This window comes from Perognathus longimembris, chromosome 1 (genome assembly GCF_023159225.1).
Source record: "Perognathus longimembris pacificus isolate PPM17 chromosome 1, ASM2315922v1, whole genome shotgun sequence".
Taxonomy (NCBI): Eukaryota; Metazoa; Chordata; class Mammalia; order Rodentia; family Heteromyidae; genus Perognathus; species Perognathus longimembris.
Genome location: NC_063161.1, coordinates 71,802,755 through 71,830,171, shown reverse-complemented (window position 1 = coordinate 71,830,171; position 27,417 = coordinate 71,802,755). Strand labels below are relative to the sequence as shown.

Here is a 27,417-nt window from a genome sequence, read left to right as displayed (position 1 = left end):
AGGGCTGCAGTGGGCCTGGCGGGGGCCCCTGGGTGGGGCTGGGAGGCACCTGGCAGTGGTGGGCAGAATGGGGGTATAGGAGGCAAAGCCTGCACTGGCCTGGGTCTAAGGGACCCCCTGAGTTTCCTGAGGTCAGAGGCACAGGTGACCCTAGCAAGGTCTGAGTTGGCTTTAGGGCATGGGCCGCCCCCACTTGGAAGTTGGGGTGCAGGGTGAGAGGCAGTGGACCCAGGGGCATGGCCTGCGAGCCCTGGCGTCCCCCGTGCCCTGGAGTGCGTGTCCATCTACAGGCCCCTGCAGCAGGCCCGCGCACCCCACAGTACTGGAATCTAGAACATGTGTGGGGGTGCATGGGCCCCCTGGCCCATCCCCGCATCCCCGGCCCTGACATGGAGGCAAGACCTTGGCCCTGGGCCCGATGGTCCCCAACCTGCTGGCTGCTTCTCCCCCAGCACCATCTTGGCACTCCATCCTTGGCTGGACCCTTCCTTCCCTCCCCTTGGCCACCCGGATGCCATCCAAAGCTGATGGCTGCACAGAGCCGCCCTGGTCCATACCTGGCCTGACTGACCTTTCCCTTGATGTCTAGCCAGCCTCCCCACCTCCGGCCTCCCCGCCTCCGCCGGGTGGATTGGTTTATTTTGGCAGTAATAAGGGACTGAGTTGCAGGCCTGGCGCGTGCAAGGCAGGTGCTCTGCCACTTGAACCATGTCTCCATGTCTCAGGCCCTCTTGGCCTCGGTTATTTTCAATGCCTGGGCTGGTATCCTCTAACTTGCCACTGGGGAAGATAGAACCACCCCCTGGTGCCCCAGGGGATTAAAGAAAGGCCCCACTACACCCAGACTCTGATAGAGATGGGACGCTGGGAGAGATGGCAAGGCTAGCACTCTACCGCTTGAACCACAGCGCCACTTCTGGCTATTTCTGTGTATGTGATGCTGAGGAATCGAACCCAGAGCTTCATGTATGCTAGGCAAGCACTCTACCACTGAGCCACATTCCCAGCCCACTGACCTTTACCTCTGCTTCTCAAGAAGTGAGGATCGGGCTGGGAATATGGCCTAGTGGCAAGAGTGCCTGCCTCGTATATATGAAGCCCTGGGTTCGATTCCTCAGCACCACATATGTAGAAAACGGCCAGAAGTGGCGCTGTGGCGCAAGTGGCAGAGTGCTAGTCTTGAGCAAAAAGACGCCAGGGACAGTGCTCAGGCCCTGAGTTCAAGCCCCAGGACTGGAAAAAAGAAGTGAGGATCACAGGCTTGAGCCAGCTTGGGAGTGAATCTGAGTCAGTGCCATTCCTCTACTCACTGGCTCTGCGTCCCTCAGAACCACTTGTTGTTCCCTGGGCCCAGGGGCCTGGCTAGCTCTTGGTGGAGGCTGGGTCATCTGCCAGTGGCACATTTATTTATATAATAAATTTATTATATAAATAAAGTCGTGGGGCTTGAACTCAGGCAGGGCCTGGGCGCTGTCCCTGAGCGCTTCAGCTCAAGGCTAGTGCTCTACCACTTGAGCCACAGCTCCAGTTCTGGTTTTCTGGTGGTTCATTGGAGATAAGGAGTCTCACAGAGGGGCTGGGGATATGGCCTAGTGGCAAGAGCGCTTGCCTCATATACATGAGGCTCTGGGTTCAATTCCCCAGCACCACATATACAGAAAATGGCCAGAAGTGGCACTGTGACTCAAGTGGCAGAGTGCTAGCCTTGAGCGGGAAGAAGCCAGGGACAGTGCTCAGGCCCTGAGTCCAAGGCCCAGGACTGGCAAAAAAAAAAAAAAAAAAAAAGGAGTCTCACAGACTTCCCTGCCCAGGCTGGCTTTGAACCATGATCCTCAGATCTCAGCCTTCTGCGTAGCTAGGATGACAGGCGTGAGTCACCAACACCCGGCTGCTTGGTCCCCATCACAGCTGCCTGTCATCTCAATGTGGGCTGCCGCCCCTGTGCTGGCCTCCCCTCCTCTTCCAGTCTCTACTTGCAGAGGACTGAGTCTCACCCCAGAGCTGCCCTCCAGCCCAGCTTTGTCCTGGATGCCCCTGGGCGAGGACTGGGGGGACCTGGCTTTCCTGCTATCTGTACCCACCGGCCTGCACCTCTTCCTGCTCCAATGTACTCTGTTCCTTCGTCTTTTATTTGTACCAATCCTGGGACTTGAACTCAGGCCTTGTGCTCTCACTTGGCTTTTTTTCATATACAAGGCTAGGGCTCTACCACTTGAGCCACAGCGTCATTTTTTTTTTTCTTTTTGGTGTTTCATTGGAGGTAAGAGTCTCATGGGCTTTCCTGCCCAGGCTGGCTTGGAACTATGATCCTCACATCTCAGTCTCTTAAGTATCTAGGGTTACAGGCCTGAGCCTCAGGCGCCTGAGTGGCCCACTGTTCTTACAGTTCACTTTCCAATGACTCCTCCTCACACAGAGCCCCCTGGGGGGCCCTCAGAGGTCCCCAGTGTTGGCCGACTTGCTTGGGGCCCAGCAGCGACCACAGACACCCTGATTCTTCCCTCCACAGCGAGTGGCATCCTCACAGCTCACCTCTGTACCGCACTGCACTGCACAGTCTGCCCCCCAGCCCTTCCTATGGACAAGCTGAGTGTCTGGGGTCTCTACCATTTCACTCACACAAACGCCCACACCCATGTTCACAATAGGCTCCACCAGCCCAGCCCTGCACCACCGTTGGGCCCTGCAAGCTCCCAGCATGGTGGGGCATGGCTAGGTCCAGGCCTCTGCCTGGAGAAGGTGCCCCAGCACTGGCCTGCCAAGACAGGCACACGGAGGTCCTGATCAACACACGAAGACAGCAGCTTGCAGGTGTTCAAATACCATACCCTCTGGGGAGACATCGCCACTGTGATTCCCAGAGCCCCCGGTAAGGCCCACAACCTTGGTCCAACCCACGGAGCTGTAGGGATGAAAGCAAAGCGGAGCCCTGGAGGGTCGGAAATTTGCCTGGTGAGGGGCCATCCCCCAGCGCAACCTGGCACCTCCCATTGTCTGCCTCCAGAGCCAGCCAGCTGTTTCCAAGAGCCCTGCAAAACCATGCACAAAGCTGGGTGTGGTGGTGACCACCTGTAGCCCCAGAACTCAGGAGGCTGAGGCAGAAAGATGGAGATTCCCCAGGCCACTCTGCCTGGGCTACACAGTGAAACAAACCCTGTCCCCCCAAACAACCCCAAAACCCAACCAACCAAAGCGACAATATCAAAAACCCCCAAAGCAAACAACTCTAACAAACTAGTACGGTGCCAATGCAGTTTTGCTAAATGAGATCTCACTTTACAAGCACTTGGGGAGATGCTCTGGGTAAAGAGACTTTGTGCTGTTAGTTTGTTTTACATTTTATGGTTTGAGTTAATAGATTCATCAAAATCTAAGGGGGAGTATGCAATCTAGTCCACAGGAGAGTTAGAGTTAGGGTTGTCACACTGGTACTCTTAAGGTTTTATGCTAATTTTTCCCATGGGAGGAGGCATCCCTTTGGAGGAGATGCTCTCTGTGCCCTGCCCCCTGTCCTGGGGCAGGTGGTTCTGGTGGGAAGTGGCGGGGGGAGGGGTGCTCATGGACCATATGGCTTCCATCTTAAATGTCCAAACCAAAACGCAAGTGATCGCCAGGCTAGCCAGTCAATACAAAACACCCCAGATGATGAGGGGCCAGCCTCGCAGCCATCTCTGCAAAGCCTTCCCCACCCCCACCCTGTGCCAGCAGGATAGAAAGGACCCTGACTGTAGAAACCCACAAGCCACCCTCTCCTCCTTGTTAGCCAGGGCTAACCAGTGCCGGTGGCCTGTCCTTCTTTGTATCAGTGCCAGGGCCAAGGCAAGACCTTCCCTGAGTGGGTGAGGCCAGGCCACAGGCCAGAGCCATGATGCTCAGATTGCCTGGCTGTGTTCCCACTATGTGAGGCGCTCCCACAAGTGTGTGTGTGGGGGGGTGCCCATGTGCCCCTAAGTCACTGGGCGGGATGCACAGAAGTTGGCCTTGAGTGTGAGCCTCAAGGTCAGAGTGCTTGTCGCCGGATCACTTTAATAAAAACAGCTGACACAGTGTTGTGTTTGTATAAAAGATATTTACTTCAATGATCACACCTAGGGTGCTAGTGACTAATACAGGGTGCATCTCAGTGGTATTGCTTTTCTATGTCATAGAAGGACCGTTGTACAGTGTTAAGAGGACAGACATATGGCTAACCAGACAGAAGGGACGACGCCCAGGAGCGGACGGGTGCCTCTCCACCCCCACGCCAGCCACATCCACTTTGATACTTCCAGGAAAAACAAATAGCCAGAAATCAGCGATGGACCACCGAGACACAAGAGGCTTCTCAAAGCTATTTGTACAAAAAAAAAAAAAAAAGATGCTTTTTTTGTTGTTTTGTTTTCATTTTGTTATTTTTCTTATTTTTCTTTTCTCTTTTTTTTTTTCTTTTTGGTCAATTGGGTCTTTTGTGAGAATTAAGGAACAAAAAAAAATCTCTGTGATTGTATTAACAAACAAGCTTTTGAAACATCTAAGACTTAGTGCGTTACAGAAAATATAAAATACTGCTAAAACGTCGACCCCCCACCATGTGCTGGGAGGGCAGGGCGTGGAGGGGCCGTGGGCCGAGGCCGCCCGGGGACACGTGTCTTGTGCTGTGGTTAGTAGTCTGGGCAGGAGCGTGGGCCACCCGCTTGCACTGGAAGTAGTTATTGCACAAAAGGCAGAGCTAGGTCTCCTATTCCACGGGAAAGGGGCTCCCCGCCCCCCACGTTTATAACAAGCTACTTTCAAAACGCTCAACAGTCGAATTAATTCTCATGTCTCCAAAATGCACAGCATTTTCCTGTGGCAGTCTCAGAGGGTGGGTCATGAGATGCTTGTCTTTGCAAGGAAAGAGGCAGAAAATGGTGAGAGAGACAGAGAGAGGTGCATAGACTAATTGTAGAGAAAAAGGAATATCCAAGGAGGATAGGGCATCTCCCCCCCAAAGAGATAAAATTGGGAACCCCAATAATTTCAGAGCCATGGCATGGAAGGAATGAATGGGGGGCCCGAGGCCCTGTCTTGGGCCACTTCTGCAGGACCCTCCAGCGAGGTGGCTCCAGGGCTAGAACTGACCCCAGCACCCTCACCCCTGGTTAGCACGTCTGAATGTCTTGCTGGCAGACCTTGCTTCACTGTACCCCCAAGTCAACCACCCTGGGGGGAAGGGGCTCCCTGCGATGACCCCACACCCTTCCACGAGGTTGCAGCCCACTCTGAATGCAGGAATGACAAGGACCCCCGCCCCAGCGACGCAGACGCCAAGGGAAACTCCTCCAGCACACAGGGGACAATGGCGGCAGTGCCACGACCCTCTCGTCAGGGTGCACCAAAGAACCTTCATGAACCCAGAAGTCTCGAGAGGCTCTAGGAGGCTTTGGGGACCTGGACACGGCTCCCCCACACTTTCCTTGGCTGCTCCTGGCACCAGTAAGCTTTTATTTTTTATGCTTTTGTTCAATTCTCTCATTCAAAACACTTTCGGATGTGTGGGATGTCTTCGGGTGGCTACTGGGGGAGACAGGCTTGTTTCTGTGCCTGCCCCCCCCCCCGCCCCCGGATTCCCAGGGGGGTGTGCAGACTGTGGTCACTGGGGTGATAGTGAAAGCAATCACGACACAAAACACACTCCTGATGGCGCTCAAATGGGTAACCTTAATAATAAATAGAAGACGATGGATAGAAAGTATTCTTTTCTTAAGGAAACACTTTCCAGTCATCTTTTGCGCACACTGGCAGGTCAGCAGTAGGCCATCTCAACAGGGGCGGGGGAGTGGCAGGAGGGACGGCTATAATCTGACACTTGGGGGGTGGCTCAGTGGCTGAACCCCAGGCTGGGATCCTGGCTGGGGAAGGGGAGCTGGGAGAAGGATTTATTTGCCCTTCGGTTTCATGAACACAGATCTACAGTGAATATAAACTCATCCACAACCTGAATAGCCCTGGTCTAAAGCTTCGAGTTCATTTGGTGTGCAATTCGTCGTCTTTGCAAAACGAAGAAACATGATTTCATTGCACAGAACTTTTACACATAGCCATCTTATATTTAAGTGCTGTTTAAAGCCAACTCAAAAAAAAAAAAAAAAGAAAGAAAGAAAAAGGAAAGGAAGAAAAAAGCAAAAGGGAAGGAGTATGCGGGAGCAGTATGAATCGGAAGCAGCCCAGGGCACGGACACATCTGGCTGAGGGTATATCTTGCTTTGCCAACGAAAAGTTCCCACACTTGCGCAATGTGCTTGTGTCAGAGCTGTGACATCGAGGTTTAAGGCACCTTTTCTTTCTGATCGCAGAAAGCGTGATACATAGCAGAAATTAAAGCCACAACAGTACAGAAATTACAGTGACGCAGACTACTTCTTAACACCACGAAGAAAACAGACCCATGCAAAGCAACTCAAAGGTGGTTTCAAAGTTGACGCACAGGGGTCGGATGGGGAGGGACACACACAGCCAAATGTCTTTCTCTCATCAGCTTTTTCTTTTCTTTGAACCTCTCCTCCCCCACACAATTCTTTCCCTACCACGCTTAACTTTTAAAGTTAGCATTTTGGAAGAGACCAGGTGCTTTGGAAATGTCTTGTTAAAGCTAAATGTCATTTCATCCCCAAATGAAAAGTGAGGCTGCCCTGAGGGCGGGGATCTTTGGAAGGGAGTGGCAGAGCCGGTGGAGTGGGCAAGGCATGAAGGGGGGTGGGGACAGATCCAGAAGAAACAGCTTTCCAGCCACCAGAACTCGAATGCCCAGGCTGGCTTTAGGGTCTGCTGGATGCCTAGAGGCCTTATTTCCATCCAGACTGACCCTCAGGGTCTTGGCCTTGGCTTTCAGCCCATCTCTCAGGTTTTTTAAAACATGAGATCTTTCTGGAACTTTGTTGAGGAATTTACTTTCCTTTTTATCCTGGTAGATTTCATCTACAGAAAGGCAAATCTGCTGAGTGAAAATAATAGTCAAGCTGGACCATTCTGTGGGCCGTTGGCACAGTGCTGGCCAGGCCCTGGGGGGAGGAGCCAGTTCCTGGGGGAGTCCCAGGCCACTACCTGGCCACCTGGCCAAAGCCTTGTCCTGGCGACTGAATGCCTGACCACAAAACCACACAATCCTGGCTCCCAATCCCCATTGGGAGACTTCGGCCTCCACAGTGGAGGCCTAACCTACAGTAGCAGCCTGGGGACTGCTTTTCCTCAGCACGGAATGGAAAACTACAACTTCCTTTGTATTTTTCTTTTTTGTTAGTACTGGGATTTGAATTCAGGGGCCTCTGCTTGATAGGCAGGTGCTCTATCACTAGAGCCATGCCCCCAGCTGTTCTGCTTTATCATCTTACATTTCTGCCTAGGGCTAGCCTCAGACCACAATCCTCTAATTCTGCCTCCCAAGAAACTGGGATAACAGGCAAGTTACAAGTATTCTATTTGGGGAGGTCAAGGTATTCAGGCCACAGAAGCAAGCCCTAGCCCTTTCCTATGCCTGAGATGTTTGAAGGTCACATGGGAGAAAGCAGAATCATGCCACAGGAGGCGAGGGTGCTGTGGGGGGCCATGGTGAGGGCAGCCCAGGACAACGGCGGCCGGGATGGATCCCGACAGCTGTTCAGGAAGCATAGAGAGTGAGGCCTTGGCGACCACTCCCGCACAGGGCGCAGCTGTGGGAGCAGCAAATCCACTGACCCCGCACCGCGCAGCTGCCCATCCTCATGTTCTCACCAAAGCTGGCCTGGTGGACAGGCAGCCGTGCATCCCCAGTCCACTTGCCTTACCAGGTGGGAGCATGGGTGAGGTAGACAGGGACAATAAAGAGTGTGAAGACAGATGAGGGGGGACAGGGACATTTGCCGCTCCAAGGACCTTAAGGAGGGCCCACCATGTCTGCAGTGCTGCAGCTCCTAGCACAGCTGCTCCTGGCCCATTTCTACTCGGGTCACCACCAGGTCACCCGGTGCTAACCTCAGAGGGGCATGTGCACACACCCCTGCCATTTTCCAGCAAGATCTGTTGGAACATCCATAGGAACAGAAAACATTGCCCAGAAGGCTCAGCGCTCAGACTTTCCTCTAAAGGAACAAAGAAATCCAGTCTGACGGCCCCGATCCCAGGCCTGAGACAAAGCCCCATTGCTCCCTGTGTCTAGATGACAGCAGACCAGGCTGCCTGCATCACATGGGGCAGTTTCTAAGTGGGGAAGGAGACACAGACAAGAGGCTGCGGGGTGGGGGGGGGCGGGGAGGGGAGAAAGACACTGTGCTTTGGAGGTTCCAGGCCCTGTCCTAGAGGACAGGCTGAGAGCTGAGGTTTACCATCCCCACCCCACAGAGCAGTGTGGTTGGAGAGTGGAATTTCCTGTACATCTCTCTCAAACCTGCATCCTGGGGGCCTGACCCTGATCTTGCCCCAAGGGGCCGGACCCTAAGCCATCTCAGGCAGCTTAGCTAGCTCTTGGCCATGACTCTCCTTTCTAGTGACAAGTCTAGTGGAAATGGATAGACAGTCAGACATCCTGACACACAAGTGAACAGGGATCCGGGCCTGGGGGAAGCAGTGGATCTGAGACAGAACCCCCATGCCAGCCACTAGATAGCACAAGGGAACTTAGGCAGGACAGGAACAGGGACTTTTAGGCCTCCACCAAGCTAGCCAAGTAGTGGCAGAAGTCTGAAGTTATGAATGCTGTCTCCAATTAACAAAAAAGAAGCCATTTAAAATGGTATAATGGAGCTTATAATTAAGTGTTAGTGTTTTATAGGGAACCGTTTCCTCTGGGGAGAGGTACAAATTAGCTTTTTAAGCCAACAGGGCATAAAGAGGAAGGAGGGCTGGCTGCCTGCGGGAGCTTGGCTGGGCTCACCAGCCAGCCAGTGGAGGTCACCACGAGGGGGCGCTGTTCAAGGCACTTGAATATTGCTTATCAAGATGAAAGATGAACCCTTAAGACTCAGACTGAGGGGCCTGGGCACAGGTTTCTGTGTTATCCTGTGGCAGCTCTTAGAAGTAAAACAGAGTGTTAGCTCAACCCAAAATCACAAGGTTAGGATCTCAATGGAAAAAAAACACGATAACAGAGGAACAAATACATACCCAGAGCTGTAAGAAAAATCTAACCAACTGATTGCATCAAGCATCCAGATGGAAGTCTGGCGGGAAGGGCAAGAGTGGAAATGTACAGTGACTGAGTTCAAATGTAAGAAGCACTTCCCTCCCCTTCCATCTGCCCATGACTAAATACTAACATGGCTGTTTTAGACTGTTACCATTTAGCCATGAGGACTGGACAAATCTAAACTTCTCTACTTCCTCCGATTTAATCCCTTGGCTAAGCAACAGTGAAGCCTATTGTTACCACCTGCTCTCACGGTGATGGAAGTTATGTCTTTAGAGATGCGTTATATAGGTGGCAATGTCCCCTTGAGGTTTTGGGGAGGGGACCCCACTGTCCCATCCGCTCTGCCTCTCTGTTTTGGGGTCTCTGGGTGTAACCTCACTCTCAGCCCCTGCCTCCAGCCAGATCTAAATCTATTTCCTCTCAGCCCCCTCCGTCCTGAATTCTCTTCCCACTGAGCCAGACTGCAAGTGTGGATATCCACAACCAAAGACAAAGGGCCTGCGTCCCAGCCTCGTAGAGCCTTCTGGAAACTTCTTATTCATGAAAAGACATTGTCTTTAGTGTAGAGACTCTTTAAGATATGTGAAAACTCTTAAGTGCTGCAGTTGTAGGTTTAAAGACTGTAAATGAAATACATAAATTCTAAAGCATGCAAAGAAATGTGCTTTCGGACTTTACAGTCTGAGTCCTACAAGGTAAGTGAGTACTAACCAACGCACGGTGTGACCGCGGAGCAGACATTAAAATCACAACTCCCTCCCACCCCCAATCCGAAACAAAAAAGAACAAAGTAATATTAATTAAACTTAAGAAATAATGAATGCACCATTAAAATGTCATCCAAAGATGTTGACCTAAGACAAAGGTTTCCATGATACACAATACGGTCAAAAGCTTTCAATCAGTAATATACAGTATGACAGCTACATCTTGAAAATTATACCCAATACTGCCGGCAGTCTATCCCTCTAAAGAGTATTTGCCCCTTCCATCCCTTCCTAACAATCAGATAATAAAATACAGCACCTATAAATAAGCAAAAAAAATATATATATACCGAAATCATCTATTGTTAGTTTAAAGATATGGCAATTAAAGGAGTCTAAATTAGCAAACTTGTAGAAGCCGTAACTGATAAACCAGCTTATTGAAAAAGGTGGCAGTACTGCACTCTATGTGTGCACAGGTACTTAAGAAAATACACGGACGTAGAAAATTGCACACACGCACACACGCACGCACGCTCCCATCCACCTCTGAACTCACGCATATACACATAGACAACGGGAGGAATCAGAGACAAGTTAGACTTTTTTTTTCTTACTTTGTTGATTTATACTTGGACTGCTCTAAACTGTGCATAAAAAGAACTTCCCAAGAGGAGAACTGAAGGAAGGGCCAGTGGTCTGGGTTGGAAGCAAAGAGCATCAACGTTTTGGTGTGTCTGGGTGGTTTCTACAGGGGTGGGAGCAGAGAGCCCAGGTTGCCCCCGTCCTGCTCCTGCATGGAAGAGCTCTTCCCACGAATGTGACAGGTCCTCAGTGCTTGTGGTGGGAAGAGGAGAAAGACTGCGCATTCGTGGCCCAGGGTGCTTGGGGGGGGGGGGCGCTGGTCCATCAGACACTCCGGAGAGTGGTATCAAAGGAGGTGCCTTCCATGTGCCAAAGAAAGATGCCCCCACCCCCCACTGCCGGCTGCAACCTAGCCAGCCTACCCTTTCTTGCAAAGCTGGGACAGGACACACATAGACGTAGACACCATAAATTAAACAAAATGAATGGGTTCACGCTACAGTTCCAACTTGTCTCCTAAACCTCCTATATATGAGGTCTGATCAACGTGCTCTCCGGTTAGAGGTTAAAAAGCAGATTATAAAATACCTAGATTCGGATCTTTTCTTTTTGTCCTGATTTGGCCTAGAATGGAGCGTATTAAACAAACTCTGGCCGGCAAAAGCCCAGAGTTAGTTAAAGCTATGGATCAATGTGTACTACGTCAGGAGTCTATTCACGTACAAGAAAACACTACGTCAGCTACCACGAAATCAGATACTTTCCTGATGTGACTTGTCTTTTTTTTTTTTTCTGTTAAAAAATATGTGGAGTCAATGTGTTTTATTTCAATTCAAAGTTTCAAACGAGAAGATTCTTTTCTTGAAAATATTTAGGAATCCAAACTAATGTGTTTAGAGTCGGCCTGACTGTGCAATCTCTTAGTGGCAACTGGGCAGCTACAAAAGCTTTCTTTTTTAAATTTTTTTTTCTGAAAAATCCCCCCCCCCTTTTCCTGGTTTAAGAAGATAATAGTGTATTATCGCTCTGAAGCCATTAGATGGCAGATAAAAAGCCCCCTTTTAATATGTGGGTTTGATTTTTTTTTTCTCTTTTTAAGCCCACACGAAGAGAAGGGCGCAAGGCAAAGCTGTAAAGAGTTATTCCAGAACCTGTGGAAATCACTTAGGGCAATAAAAAAAACACTTGAGGGTACAAAAAAGCTTGACTACACATTTCCGTTTTCTTCCTTGAAAACACGACATAGATTGGGCTTAATGCTCCTTTGTTTTCTATATGCACCTTGGCCTATGGCGATTTTGCCCTGTGGCCCGCAGGGCGGTAAGTGCGCAACGCGTCCAGGCCTCGGCTGGGCTCGGGTGGCCTTCCTTGGCCGGGCCTGGCCGGGCCGGGCCCGCGATCTGCTCGACCTGGCCGGGGCGCTCAGAACTCCCATTCGATGGGCTCCTCGCGGCTGGCGGCCTTCTCCAGGCGGTGGATGATGCTGTTCAAGTTGGCGGCCTTCTTCTTGCGCACCGGGTTGTCCCGTGAGTCCCGGGCGCCCGCGGCGTCAGGCAGGCCGAAAAGGCTTTGCAGCGAGCTGGGCCTGCGTGCGGTGGCGGTGGCGGCGGCGGCCGTGGTGGCGGTGGCGGAGGCGGTGGTGGCGGCGGCGGCCGTGGCGGGGACGGTGGCGGCGGGCGCGCTGGTGCTTGGCAAGGCGGAACTGCTCTCGGCGGCGCCGGGGCCCGCGGCGGGCGCGGCGGCTGAGGTAGCGGCGTCCTCCCGGGCGGTGGCTGGCGCGGCGGGGCAGGGCGCGGGGCCCTCGGTGGGGCCCTCGGGGGGCGGCGGCGGCCGCGGCCGGCCTGCGTCGTCGGCGTCCTCCGTGCCCGGGGTCCCCGAGGGCTCGGCGGGCCGCGGCGCCTCCTCCGGCCCGCGCTCGGCCTCGGCCTCGGCCGGCCCTCCCTGAGACTTGGCGGTGGTGGTGGTGGTGGTGGTGGCGGCGGCGGCGGCGGCGGCGGTGGCGGTGGGGCCGCCCGGCTCCTCGGCGTCCGCGGCCTCCACGCCGTCGCAGCTGTCGCCCTCCGAGCCGGGTGCGGTGCGGCCGCTGCGGGCCGACGGCGAGTCGCTGGCGCCGGCCTGGCCCTGGCTCCCGGCCTGGATCTCCTCGATGAACAGTTCTCTGCGGATCCGAGACCTGCGGGGCGACCGGACAGGTGTGAGGAGCGAGGCACGAGGTGAGCGACTGCCCCACGGCATGCGGACTCACAGGGGCGCGGGGGGGGGGGGGGGGTGGCAGGGAACCTCCTGGCAGCCCCTGCGTCTCCAGTGTGGTCAATGTCCAGCATTAATTCCCACGGTAGCGGGAAGATGGGATCCGCACAGGCTCCAGGACGGCAGCTTGAACTCAGGGACCAGGCGCTGTCCCTGCGCTTTTGGGCTCAAGGCTGGTGCTCAACCGCTTGAACCACAGCACAGCCACCCCTGGATTTTTGGGTGGTTTACTTGCAAGTAAGACTTTCCACAGACTTTCCTGCCCCAGCTGACTTTGAACCACAACCCTCAGATCTCAGCCTCCTAAGGAGCTAGGGTTACCACTGGTGCTGTGTAAGCAAGCTTTACTCCAGCCTCCAGTGGGAGATGTCCTGCGGTTTAGAAAAGCACTGGCTGGCCCAGGGCCCCAGAACCCACAGTAGCCCCATGAAGGGGCTCCTCCCCCTTCACCCTCCCAGCACTGTGGGGCCAGCTGTGGTTTAGGTGTTCCTTCCTCAGGGCTGAAAATTACAAATGTCTGCTGCTGGGCAATTGAGCACCAGGCCCAGGGTCATGAGGCCTTTGGAACTGGGCACAATAGCCTCTCTCCTCCGGGAGAGCTCAGGGGCCCTTCCTGTGCTGCTGGCAGAGTTGGGAGGAGTGAGGCCAGGACATGGCACCTGGGGCCTTGCTGGCCTCTTTCCTAGTTAGCAGCTTCCTGCAGGGAGAGCCTGGGAACCTCATCCTGAGGTCGGGACCTGAGATGTCCCATAAGGTTCCAGGGGTAATGACATCCTTCCCGAGGTGATGCTGGGGGCCTGAGAAATGGAGCCTCCAATAGCCAATGGCTGGCTGGGCTGGGAGGGTGGTCCTTGGGTGGCTAGTACACCCAGTCCCAACCCCTCCCAGTGGGAGGTGGCAGGGTAGAGGGGAAAAGGTTTGGTGGGATAGCCCAGGTCATTAGGAAAACCTAGGTTTGAAGTCAGCTTTGCTACTCCCTAGCTGTCCAACTTGGGCAGGTCACTGTGGCCTTTTGAACCTTAGTTCTCTCATCTGAAAAAGGTGGAGCCCAGTATATTCCTTGCAGAGAGAAGACGAAATGACATGCTGACTGGACATAAAATATAGTTGAACCACACACAGTCCTTTCTCGTTTAGTTTGTTTTTCAGATAGGGTCTTGGGCTAACTTGGCTGCAGCTGGCCTCAGCCTGGAGCCTCCTACTTCTGCTTTCTGAGTAGCAGGGACTACCACCGTGCCCCACTTTGTTTTCTGACATAGTCTCACTGTCTGAAACTAAGGTCTTCCACACTCCATCTTCTGAGATCACAGCTGAGATTATAGGTGTAATGCACCTGACTGGCTTCTTAGCACCATGGCTGATTTCACTGTGCTTTTATTTTTTATTTACCTATTTTTGCACTGGTAATGGGACTTGAACGCAGGGCCTTTTTTCCTTGCTTGGCATTTTCACTAGACTAGTGCTCTACCATTTGAGCTACCCCTATTTCTAGCATTTTGTTGGTTAATTGGAGATAAAAGTCTCACAGACTTTTCTGTCTGGTCTGGCTTTGAAACTATCCTCAGATCTCAGCCTGAGTAGCTGGGATTACTGGCATGAGCTTCCAGTGCCTGGCTCTGTTTTCTTTCTTTTTTTTCTTTTTTGCCAGTCCTGGGCCTTGAACTCAGGGCCTGAGCACTATCTCTGGCTTCCTTTTGCTCAAGGCTAGCACTCTGCCACTTGAGCCACAGCGCCACTTCTGGCCATTTTCTATATATGTGGTGCTGGGGAATTGAACCCAGGGCTTCATGTATACAAGGCAAGCTTTCTTGCCACTAGGCCATATTCCCAGCCCTTCTTTCTTTTTTTCAATGGGTGCAAAAATGGACTTCAGGTCCTACTCCTTGAGGGCTCCAGGGGCACGGGGAAAATAACATGGATTGCCCTTGCCTACACATTTCCTTGCTTTCTCCTTTAAGAATTTAACTCATTTAATGCCCAAGTGCAGGTCCTGCTGCTCCTCCTCCCCTCCCTCGCTGTCTGCCAAGGGTGGACATTGAATTTGTGCTAAGTGCACCAGAGGCAGCTCCACAGGCATGACTGGCTGCCAGGGGCCAGTGAGACAAGGGCAGCCCCTGGGAAGGGTGAGGAAGCAGGCTGGGGTGCCTCCAGCAGCCCCTGGGACTGAGAATGCATAGTGCCGGGCACAGGACCTCACCGCAACACTCAGTCTAAGGACTGAGTGTCTAGAGGTGACTAGAGGTGACAGGTCCTCCCTGAGGCCTGGCTGGAGGAGTCACATTGCTCTTCTCTTGCCTTCCCTTCATTTTTTTCCCTACTCTGTGGACAGAGTAGGAAATGAGGGATGAGCTCAGTTGCCAGGCGCTGGGGGCTCACGCCTGTCATCCTAGCTACTTAGGAGGCTGAGATCTGAGCTTCACAATTTGAAGCCAGCAGGGGCAGGAAAGTCCGGCCATGAGATTCTCTAGTTAATTGTCAAAAAGCCAGAAGCAGAGCTTTGGCTCTATCAGTAGAGTACTAGCCTTGAGTAAAAAGCTCAGGGATAGTGCTCAGGCCAGAGTTCAAGCCCCAGGACTGGCACAAAAAGGACAACAACAACAGAAAAGCAAGCCAGGTTGGTGGCACATGCCTGTAAATGCCATATGAATGTGGAGACTGGAGAATTTTGGTCTCACCTGAAAAACTAAAACACAAAGGGCTGGGGCATGGCTCAAGTAAGAGAGTGCAAGCACCGTTCCCTCAGCTCAAAACCTTGCATCAGCACATAGCTGGTGGTTCACGCCAGTAATCTTAGCTACTCTTGAGTCTGAGGTCTGAGGATCATGGTTTGAAGCCAGTTTGTGAGACTCTTATGGCCAATTAACCAGCAAAAAGCTGGAAGTAGAGCCTGTGGCTTAAGTGGTAGAGTTCTAGTGTTGAGCACAGAAAGCTCAGGGACAGAGCCCGGGTCCTGAGTTCAAGCCCCAGGACTGACACAAAAAAACAAAACTCCTAGAACACTGGTCAGGGGCCAGGTCCACAGTGCTGTGATGTGGTGGGTGGGGGGCGGCTGTGAGGTGGCTGTGCTTGGGGCGAAGTGTGGGGGGCGCACCTGTAGTTGTGGAACCAGTTGATGACGGTGCTGGTCTTCAAGTTGAGCTGGGTGGCTAGTTCCTCGATGGTTTTTGGTGACGGGTATGGCTTCTGCTGATAGGCTCTCTTCAGAGCTTCCTTCTCTTCGGGGGCCAGCACCACACGGGGTTTCTTGAGCTGGTGCTGAGGCTGGGGGCTGGCGCCCTGGCTGTAGTCAATGCCCACGGCGGGGGGCTCGCAGGGCTGGCTGTCACTGATGGAGCTGTGCCGTCGTTTCATGTAGGCTGTGGGGAGAGGCAGTGAGGTCAGGGCTTGCTGTGTGGGCAGCCTGGTGCCCTGGCTCCCCGAGGGGCACCTCATGGCCCTGCCCTGGCTCTGCAGTGGCTCTGGCCCACACACCAGTGCCACACAGGGCCCTGAGGAGGCTTCCTGGGAGAGAGCACTGAGAAGGACATGGATTGGTGGGAGGTGGAAGAGGACAGAACCATGGGTAGAGTGTGGAAGAAGCGTGTAGCAGGCTGAGGTGGGAGGATCCAGAGTTCAAGGCCCAGCCTGGGCTACATTTTGACACAAAGTCAAAATCCAGAAAAACTCCCCCTCCACTCTAGCGAGGGAGGGGTTCATGCTCATCTTCCCAGGGGACTGAGTTTGGACTGTGGAGTGAAATTTGTTTCAGTTCTTTCTTTCTTCTTATTTATTTTTTTCTGTGTATGTGGTGCTGAGGAATTGAACCCAGGACCTCATGCATGCTTGGCAAGCACTCTACCACTAAGCCACATTCCTAGCCCCTCTTTTCAGTTCTTTATTTTCTTTTCCTGCCATGCTGGGAAGCAGGGCAAGGGCCCCGCCTGGGCCAGGCAAGTGCTCTACCAATGAGCACACCTGGCCCCTCTTTACCAATTCTGGCAAGTATGGCTATGTTAGCAGTGCCGGTTTACCCCCAGCTGTTACCCCAGGTAACCCATGAGGAAACCTCGGCCTGTAAGTGACCAGGCCGAGGACTGTGCACTGCCCACTCCACCCTGGCCCTCCTGCTTGCAGGCTAGAGAGCTGCACCTGAGTGGCGCTGGCACTCAGGCAAATGCAGGGGAGAACGGGCACCATAGTTGGTGCCATTTGTGGCCGGCTGAAGTATAGGAAGTGAGTGCTAGCGCATGTTGGTGTATGTGTAAGCATGTAGCACTGGGTCTGTACATAAGCCTCAGATAACCTGGGTAGTTTGGGTGGCAGAAGGCAGGCTAGGGAGGAATGGGACGAGAGCTTGTGGACGAAGCTGAGGCTTCGGGGAGGAGCGGATGTTCACAGTGTAGGAATGAACCGTTCGGCCAGGACCTGGTTTGGGACTCTCAGTCCAGGCCAGACTGCGGGCAGACACATCCCAGAGAACAAAGAGCTCACAGCACATCTTATGGCCAGCTGTTTGTCTAATCCTTAGCACTGGAGGAAGCGAGGGGCGCTTGCTGAGGGTTACTGTGCTCCCTTGCTATTGCATGCTGTGCCTAGGGAACAACCCAGAAGGAAAATCTGAGACAAAATGAAGGCACATGGCCTGAATGAAGGCTGGGAGTGGGCAGTGACTCCAGGCACCGAGGGGAAGCCTGGCGGAGTGCCTGCTCGGTCACATGCTGGGGCAGGGGACAGCCTAGTGAAGGACACCCAAGTAGACAGCCTCACAGCCACTCTGAGGCGCTGGGATGGCAGAAAGCCAGGGCCCATGGAGGCAGTAACTCTTTGGAACACAAGATGGCGCCCAGAGCCTATGTGAAAAGCAGTAGGAGCTGGGTGAACCCTGTGGAGCCCTGGGAGGCCCAGCAGGAAAGGTGACATTAGGCCTGTCCTCTGCCCTGAAGAATGGCAGGACAGGACTGCTTAGGGGCTGGAGGAGGCCAGCACACAGAAGCAGCATGTCTCCTGAGAAGGCAAGGGACACTTTGATGTTATTGTCTGAGTGAGTGTTGAAACTCTGGTGCATTTGTTTTTGTTTTGGGTCCCCGGGCTTGAACTCAGGCCCTTGGGCGCTGTCCCTGAGCTTTTTTGCTCAAGGCTAACGCTCTACCGCTTTGAGCCACAGCACCACTTCCAGTTTTCTGGTGGTTAATTGGAGATGAGAATCTCACAGACCTTCCTGCCCAAGCTGACTTTGAACTATGATCCCCTCTCCACTTCCTGAGTAGCTAGGATTACAGGCCTGAGCCACCAGCATACGCTCATATTAGGTTAATAGCATTCTTCCAAAATCTGGGGACTATTGTGTCACAGGCCTCTGTCACTCCTGAGGGGCTGTGGTCTGTGTCAGGCCTTGGTCCTCACACTGTGGGCAGGGCCAGGGCGCCGTGGTGGGCGCTGTGGGTGGGGAGCTACCTTTCTTTTCCATCCGCTTCATGTCCATCAGCTTCTCTACATTGTTGGGGTCATTGAGCCACAGCTGCATGCGGACAAAGGGCTCCCGGCCCTTCAGGCTCAGCTTGTGCCAGGGCTTTGGCCGGGCAAGCAGGTCAGACACAGAGCCTTGAGTAAGTCCCAGGATGGTCTCTCCAAACAGGCGCTGACCTGGGGGGAAAGCAGAGAGATGGTCATGATAGCTGGGTGCCCAAGAGGACAAGCAGGAATCAGCTCTGAATCTGGCTAGTGGGAGACTGGCTCAGAGCAGCCTTCTGTACAAACACTTTTCTTTCATTTTATTTTGTGTGGGTTCCAACCCACGGCCCTGGGCACTGTCCTTGAGGTTTTTTTGCCCAAGACAAGTACACTACCACTGGAGCCACAGCTCCAGTTTTTTGGCTTTTTGCTTTTTAATAGGAGATGTGAGTCTCATGGACCTTTCTGCCTGGGCTGGCTTTGAACCATGATCTTCAGCTTTCAGCTTCTTGAGTGGCTATGATGACAGGTGTGAGCCATCAGTGTCCAGCCAATGTTTTCTTTGTAGTGCTGGGTGAGGCTGGACCCCAGGACCTGGGGGAGAGCCCCATCCCAGAGCTCCATGGCTTGCTTTGCATTTCCATACACATGACAGGCTGTCACTGCTTTTCAAAAAACCACCAGGTAAGCGGAGCCTGGGCCACCCCCTGGGCCTCCACCTCTGAAGTGAAGTCCCTCAGTGTGAGCTGCGAGGTGGCAGGGCTTGCTGGGACGACAGGGCCATGGACCTGGGTCACAGCAGGGCTCCTGTGCTGGGTTGAAAGGCAGATGAGGCCCGGAGCTCAGTGGATCAAATCCTCTAGGTCCTTTCTTGTCCCACGCAGGGGCAAGGCCTATGGTGCCTCAGCCCATCACAGGGCTGGGGCTGGGGAAGGTGTGCAGGGCTCATCAGAGGCTTAAAAGAAAGGCTCTCCCTGAGCTGCCAGGCTGCGGGCACAAGGGCCAGCACTTATAAAGCTACCCATTAGAACGGCTGCCGCCTGCGTAACCTGATGGCAGAGCTTAAACGTGCAGGACTTAGTAGGAAGAAATGGAGAGTGGGATCAGAGACCACAAACACTCTGGAACCCCAGTTGAGATGGTGCCTGGCCCTTGATTGGCATTGTCTCTACTGCCAGATCCAGCTCAAACTTGGTGCCTCGGTGCCCTAAGTCCAGACCCGGAGGAGAAGGCTGCTTCTTTTCTTTCTAATTTTTTTTTTGTGTGTGTGTGCATGTGCTGGTAGTGGGCTTTGAACAGGGCCTAGTCGCTATCCCTGAGGTTTTCCCGTCAAGGCTGGTGCTCTACTACTTGAGCCGCAGTTCTACTTCCTGCTTTTTGGTGGTTAATTGGAGGTAAGAGTCTCAGGGACTTTCCTGTCCAGGCTGGCTTTGCAGCGGGATCCTCAGGGCTCACTCTCCTAAGTAGCTAGGATTACAGGCATGAGCCACTGGCATCAGGAAGTAGTCACTTTTCCAGAATGGCAAAGACCACTTTGAATAATCATGAGCCTTCTTCATCAGTACTGGGGTTTGAACTTGACCCTGAGCCCTGCCCCCATTCCCACTTGGTTTTGATTGCCAATGGCAGGTGATCCACCGAGGATCACAGAGGGGTACCGGAGGGGTACCTTATAGCCCTGGGAAATTCTCTGGCATGCTGGAGAGCCGGGAGCAGGCACCATGTTTGCCATGTCTTAGAAGTGCCATCCTACCACGTGGTGCTCTCCCTCGCAGGTTCTCAGTGGCAGGGCTGGCCAGCCTGCTTCCTTGATCTTGAGACAGGACAGGGAAGGTGGGGGCTCATGTTGGGGGGGGGGATCCTGCACATTTCAATAACTGACAGGCAGATGGGACTCGGGCCACATTCTCAAAGCAACAGCCACTCTTAGTGCCCTTACAAATACTCGCAGTCCATGCTATACCTTTTCTTGCTGTTTTGGAGAATGCACTGCAAAAATGGGCAGAGCTGAGTCCCTGGCTGGAGGGGACGGGACCAAATGCACAACGCAGCTACTCCTGGGGATCAGCGGCTGCCCCAGCCCTTCCTTCGGGACCCTGAGTGGGTCCCCACCACCCTGTGGGGCAGCAGCCAAGAAGGCGGCTTCCTTTTGTGGTGGCTCCACCTGGGACCGAGGTGTGTGTGCGTGTGTATATGTGTCTGTCAGTCTGCTCAGCAAGTGTGCCCAGGCCAACTCTGCCCTGTTGTCATGCTGCGGAAGCAGGGGGATGTGAATTGTCCTCATTCTCAGGCTGTGGCTACCATTGAGCGGGGACATGGCCCTCAGCAGCCACCACAGGCAGAGCTAAGGCCTGTGTCAGCAGGAGCCTAAGGTGAGGAAGTCAGTTCTGTAGGGTGTCCTGTCTTGGGGCGTCCTGGGGAACAGAGCCTCACTGACAGCACTAGGCTAGATGGCTGCTGGCTGCACGCAGGGCTCGGGGCTCCTGGTATAATTACCCAGCCTTTTCCAGAGGGCTTGCCACATAGCCGGGAGGGGTGGCACCTGGGCGCAGCCCACAGCCTCCTGCAAAGCCATGGGGCCCCAGGCTGCGCTGACCCTGCCTGGCTCAGGTTGGCATGGGTCCAGGGCTCTGTGGGTTTGTGATACATGCCGGCCCATGGGCCATCTTCCAAGGGCCCTGGGGGAGGGCCTGGGAGGGACCCTTAGCCTCCAGCTTTTATTATTTTTGGTACTGGGGGTGGATCTCAGGTCTTGTATCTTCCAGACAGGCACTGGCCATGGAGCTCCACTCCAGCCCTTTAGTGCTTTAGCTGCTTTTCAGATAGTGGCTCAGGTTTTGCCTGGGGGATGGCCTCAGGCTATGATCCTCCTACTTGCACTTATATTGTAGTTGGTGTGTCGTGTCTGCAGGACTGCCATGCCTGGCTTATTTGTTGAGATGGGGTTCTAACTTTTTTTGGGGGGAGGCAGGGCGGGCAGTCCTGGGGCGTGGACTCAGGGCCTGTGCACTGTCCCTGGCTTCTTTTTGCTCAAGGCTAGCACTCTGCCACTTGAGCCACAGCGCCACTTCTGGCCATTTTCTATATATGGGGCACTGGGGAATCAAACCCTGGGCTTCATGTATAGAAGGCAAGCACTCTTGCGACTAGGCCATATTCCCAGCCCCCTGGCTTCTTTTTGCTCAAGGCTAGCACTCTACCACTTGAGCCACAGCGCCACTTCTGGTAGTTTTCTATATATGTGGTGCTGGGGAATCGAACCCGGGGCTTCACGTATGCAAGGCAAGTACTCTTGCCACTAGGCCATATTCCCAGCCCTAGGGGTTCTAACTTTTTCTTCAGGCTGGGCTCAAACTTCAGTCCTCCTGATCTCCAAGTAGCCAGGCTTAGAGGCGAGAGCCTCCAGGCTGGGCTGGCCCCCGTTTTTGTGAGTAGCCTGTACATATTCAGCCCCTGGCTCAGCCTGCAGCCCCTTCCTTCCCCTAGGGCCCTAGGGAGACACCTACCAAGGTTGTTGTCCGTCAGCACTTCCTTGACCCTCTTGGTTATGCCATAGGTGTCCAGCTCTGGAGACATGGCCACCAGCTCCTGGATGCTGAGGGCTGAGTGTCCCGAGGGAGGCAGCGGGGTGGGGGGCTGGGAGTCGGAGGCTGGTGGGTCGCTGGGCTCTGGGCCTTTGCCGTCTTTGCTGGCATCGATGGAGGGACAAGGCTGCTGGACCAGCTCCGTTAGACTCTTCACAGACTCGCTGGAGCTCATTGGGGATTCGGGGGCCGGGCTGCAGCTGGCCGAGGTCTTTGGAGTGCTTTCTGGAAAACAAGAGAAGCTGGCCTGAGCATGGTTTGCAGCATGGAGACTTTCCCTACGGAATGCAAAGTAAACGCCTCCCGCGCGGCCAGACTTCAGGCACTATTTAGTAGTTTTAACTGAGAGTAACCTCTAATTTGCTGCATTAAAAGAACAAAAATAATACCAACAAGTGTGTGCGTGTGTATACACGCACACACAAAACCTAGAGATTTGAATAAAAAGCTCCTAAGACTTAATACCTGCACATTTTGCAAAAAAAAAAAAAGTCATATGAATGTGTTATCACTGTCATGATTTCATCTAGCAAAACCTTGTAATTCTAGTAATTCAGAAGGACTGAGGGTAGATGGTAAGTTGCACAATTAGCCATAGTTTCCAGAAAACAAGAATGCACGGGTCATCTTCAGTGATGGGCAGCCACCATGGGTATGGAGGCGCTTGACCTGAGCTGAGCCTGCTGGCTGGTGGGGAGCAGCCCCAGAGATGGAGGATGATGGTGTGTGTGTGTGTAGGGGGGGCTGGGCGTGTGTGGGTGTGGAGGGGGACTGGGAGCAGCCCCGGAGACAGAGTATGACATGGGGAGGGGGGAGGGAGAGCTTGCACCACAGAAGCTGGAGAAAACCCTTGATGGCTGGGTCAGTGCCACCGCTAGGTGCCTGGCCGGGATCACCGTGGTGGTGAGAAGCGCCACGTCTGCCTGGGGGGCAAGCAGTCCCTCTAACTCTGTTCTTTTTTTTTCTTTTTTTTTTTCAGTACTGTTTGACCCCAGGGCCTCATCCGTACCAGGTAGGTACTCTACCATCTGAACCATGCCACCAGCCCTTTTTGCTTTAGGTTTATTTTTCAGATTAAGGCTTGTGCTTTTGCCTGGACTAGCTTTACTGATCCTCTGGAGTAGCTGGGATTACAGATGTGTGTCACCATACCCTCAGTCTCTCTTTAGCATCACATGAAAACTGATTAAACAAGCATAAATCTGGCTTGGGGGTAGGGTGGGGAGGGAGGGTTCATGAATGACTGCTGCTTCCTGGTAGCCAATGACAGAGGGAAAGGAAGGGCTCTGCCCACAGGCTGCTCTGTCTCTACTGAGAGGGGCACAATCTCGCTCCCTCTACCCCCAGACCAGAAAGCGAAGGGCACAGTGATGTGGCAGGCAAGGCCAGGTCTTGAGTACTCCTGAGCACTGAAGCCTTGGGGTCTCCTCTTGCTCACTCCTCTTAACCAACTAAGAACATGTCACAGCGAGGAATAATGTCCTTTCTCTGTGACATCTATGGAGTGCGCCCTGCTGAGTGCCTGGCTTGGGCTAGAGACCAGTGCTGGCCCCCCAGTGGCTGATTGAGAATGTATTCCAAAAAGAAAGAGTATTTTGTATGAAAAGTGAGAGAGAGCAGAAGCCCAAATAAATAAAACAGCCGTGATTCAACCCGCACCATCATGGCTTGCTGTGTTGTCAGCAGGCAAAATCAGGTTAAAACCCAACCCAAGTGCTTTGTGATAGATGTAAAAAAGGCTGGGCGCAAAAGGCAGAGATGGCCGTATCAATCTCAAAGGCAATATGACTCCTGCAAATCAGATTTCTTCTCTCTGTCACCCCCGGGTCAGCAGACAACTGGATCTGAACCCCAGCAAATGTTGTTTTGGAATGGGAAGCAGTGGAGGAGCAGCTCTGTAAATTCGCCCGATTCACCCATGCGAGGGCCCGAGCTGGCAGATCATTCATCTTGCTCAGCATCGCCTGTCAAGGATGCCATGAATTTCCCACGTGATAAACACTGCGTCTCAGGTTTGTGTCCTTTAACCCGCGGCAAGGTCAAAATCATGGTTGCTGGGCTCATATACTGCAAGGTGCTGCCTGCTTTCTCGCTTCCTGGTTTTGTGTGGGTGCCTGGTGGTATCCGGTCCAGATCGTTCTGGGTAACTGGGGTAGCCCGTGGCACCCCCCGCCCAGCCTCTCCCATGTGCTTTGGCTGGAAAGAGCCTGGGCAGAGTGAACTGGGATGTGCAGGAGGCTGCGATGGGCACCTCTGGGGACCACTGTCTCCCAGTAGATAAGTGACTCTGTGGCCCCAGGCCACAGAAAATGTAATCACCCACAGTTCTGGAGAGTCATAAACAGCGAATGGACTGGATGTACGTGTAGGTCCGGTGGCGCTGGAGTGTGGCTTTGGACATAGGCCTCAACCAAGTGCCACATCCCTGGCAGCAGGACAAAGCTGAGGCAGTTGTGAGCAGCCTGGCGCTGTCATGGGCTCAGTGCAGCAAGGACCACTGTGGCCTCTGACTTTTTATGCGTGTGTGTGTGTGTGTGTGTGTGTGTGTGGTACTGGGACTTGAACTCAGGGCCTTGTGCTTGTGAGAGAGGTGCTCTACCACTTGGGCCACACCCTCAGCCCCTTTATGCATTGGTTATTTTGGGGTTGGGGGGGTCTTGTTTTATGCCTGGGCCTGGCTGTGATCTTCTTCCCTGTGGCTAGATAAGAGACCTGTGTCAGCAAGCTCAGAAACTCTTTTTGCTCAGGCTGGCCTTGAACCTCAATGCTCTGACCTGTCTCCAGACTTGAGGCACTAGGCCACCTAATTTATTTTTATTTTTTAAGATAAAGAGTTTTACCGCGCAGCCCAATTTGGCCTCATGTTCATCATTTTCTTACTTTAGCCACTGGGATCACAAGGTGTGTTTCCTCCCCATCCCCCCAGCCTTTTATTCATGATCAATTATTCTTACAAAAAGACTGAATAAAATGAAAAACTACACAAACTCTCCTTATAACAGCTCTATTAGAGAAGTGGGATTTTTACTGCTTATAAGTTGTATTTTAATAGAACTGTACTTAGGGAGAGAGTTGCTGCAAGGAATGAGTGGAGGCAGGCTGTTCTGTTCCTTCTTGGGCCCCTTCTGCTGGCTCAGGCCGGGAGGATGTGTGGAGGTGGCCCTGTCCAGCGGGGCGCGCATTCCTGTGGGACAGGGCAGGCCCCGGGGAGCAGTGCCTGGGGAAAGGCAACAGGAACGGATGATAGCCTCTGCAGATAGGCATTTCCAGGGGTGCCAGACGGGAGCAGGACCAGCCAGGTAAGATCGGGGGATGGGTGGGGGGGAAGGAGGCAGGAGGCCACTGGGGATGTCTGTATTTGGGTCCCGGTGCAGGGAGGAGCAGGGCCAGGCTCGCTGAGGTTGGTGCTGCCTTGGCTCGGTATTGCTTTGCTAGTCGCTGGGCACAGAGCATTGATTGGGGTGTCATCTGGAATGGCCCCCAAATGGAATAGGAGTGGCTCAAATTAGGTGCTTTGTTCATACAACAGCCTATATGGCATCAACAGTGTGCCACATGACAGCAAGACACAGGAGGAGGTGGGTGAGCAAGATGCAGCTCAGAGAAAACTGAATGTCAGAAGCAGGGGGGGAGGCCTGCACACACTGTCTGGTGTGCATGGATACAGACTGAGCCAGGGCATAGTAGTGGGCACGGGGTGGGAAATGGCAGATTCAAGGCTGTCTGCTAACAACTACAACAACCTGCCTGTTTGCTCCATCCATCCATCCATCATCTATACTTTTTTTCCAGTCCTGAGGCTTGAACTCAGGACCTGAGCACTCTCCCTGAGCTTCTTTTTGCTCAAGGCTAGCACTCTTATCACTTGAACCACAGTGCTACTCTGGCTTTTTCTGTGTATGTGGTGCTGAGAAATCAAACCTAGGGCTTCATGTATGCTAGGCAAGCACTCTTCCACTAAGCTACAGTCCCAGGCCCTCACCACATATTTCAAAGCCCTCACCGTGTTATACACTCTGCTAGGCATGAGAGACGAGAGAAAATAGATAAAAACCTTGCTTTCAAAGAGTCTGCTGCCTGCAGGCCTCAGAGAGTTTAGGAGCCTTGCACGTTTCAGAGGGCAGTCTGTGTGGATACTTTTCCTGCACGATGGGGCTTACAGAAGAGGAGCTCAGTTCAGGATGCACAGAGGCCAGAGACTGGGAGTCAAGGGCTCTGGTGACACAGAAGGCAGTCAGAGCCATAAAAGGATTATGAAAAACACTCTACTCCAGAAACAGTGGGCAAACAACAGCCACCTTTAGTTTTCTGTAGATACCAGTAGGCAGCATGTGCCCGCCACAATCTGCCAAGACACATCTCTGCAGTTTATTGGGTGCCTGGCTGTAATTTCCATACCCAGCCCTCTATCGGGGCAATAATAACCCAAATTCCATTTAGTGTTCATTTGAGCAGTCAGGATAAAGTCATTTCTTATTATCTCCCCACCGTGTAAAAAACAGCTTGAAGGTAGGAAGTCAGCAAGCATTTCCACCAAAAAGTAATTATTGTAAGTGACATTTTTACTGCTGGCATGCCATAAGGCGAACTGTGCTTTCGGAAGGACAAGTGGCTGAAACAATATGACAAGGCGCTCGGCGACATTATGACAAGAACCCAAACACCGCTCCATTGGCGGCCGGCCTGACGGAGCGCTTTTCATTATGGCTGGAGTTGAGGCTCGTATCCCGTGCCAAGCCAGGAGGTTCCAGTGACTCTCAGGACGGATAGGGGAGTGTGGGGATGGCTGGGAGGGGGGCCCGGAGTGTGTGGGGCTGCCTCAGCAGTTATGGGGAGGGCAGTGGCCTAAGGATGGAGAGCTGCTCTGGGGACCCAGGGTGGGTGAACTCTGCCTGGCAGGAGCCCTGGAAGCCTTGAAGGGCCGTGAGGACCTTTCTAGCCCACAGTGCCAATGGATTCAGAAGCCACAAGATGGGGAGCACTCTTCGGAGAGCTTCTCAGCTGAGTAGGGGGGACAGATTATGGCAGTCTCCCCAACCCCAGGTCACAGCCTGAGGGGGGGACCACCAGTCTATTCACACACAGGATTCCTATGTGCATTGGCTGCTGTCAGCCAGGGCTTTGTCTCCCAGGGGCAGGGCCCCACAATAATGTGACTCATGGGAGATAAGAATGTCACAGATTTTCCTGCTTGGGCTGGCTTCAACCCAGGATCCTCAGATCTCAGCTTCCTGAGCAGCTAGGGTTACAGTTGTGAGCCACTGGTGCCCGGCTCAAAACTGCCCACTATTCGTTGCTTATACCTGAAGCCACTGGCCACTTCCTAAGGTCCCGCAGTCTGCTTCCCTCTGAAGGCTCAAGAGCAGGAGCCCCATGCTTGGGCCATGCCCCACACCACAGCTGCAAACCTGCCAAGTACAAGGCCCAAGGGGCTGGAGGGGTGGGGAGAGGGGCTGGGGCAGGCAGGGGCAGCCTGGCCCAGTGGAGGGTGAAGTAATGGAAGAGCAATGATTTCTCTCTCTCTCTCTCTCTCTCTCTCTCTCTCTCTCTCTCTCTCTCACACACACACGGTAAGATTGCTAAGATTGCAGTACATAGCTGGTACTGGGGTGTGGCATATGTGTGTCTGTGAACAAGAACATTTTCAAAACCAGCCAAAGGGAACTCTTTGGACTATCCAAACAGAACAAAAATGCCCCCAACTCACATAACAAAAGCCACGTGATTTAACCTGAGCTGA

The 27,417-nt window shown here is 53.3% G+C and overlaps 1 protein-coding gene across 12 annotated transcripts in view; it reads right to left on the bottom strand.

Annotated features, from left to right (window-relative positions):
• The window catches only part of Cux1 (cut like homeobox 1), a 248,132-nt gene that overhangs the window by 10,297 nt on the left and 210,418 nt on the right, over positions 1–27,417 (bottom strand). For 10 of the 12 annotated variants that reach the window (XM_048368674.1, XM_048368665.1, XM_048368693.1 and 7 more), the window contains 4 exons: positions 21,600–21,902; positions 18,097–18,285; positions 15,755–16,019; positions 4,050–12,586 (listed from right to left, as the gene is read on the bottom strand). The exons of the other annotated variants lie outside the window; for them this stretch is intronic. In XM_048368674.1, coding sequence (XP_048224631.1) covers positions 11,836–12,586; positions 15,755–16,019; positions 18,097–18,285; positions 21,600–21,902 — 1,508 coding nt within the window. In that variant the 3' untranslated portion in view covers positions 4,050–11,835. Of the gene's footprint in view, positions 1–4,049; positions 12,587–15,754; positions 16,020–18,096; positions 18,286–21,599; positions 21,903–27,417 lie in introns of those variants that run through there. 12 annotated transcript variants of the gene reach the window in all.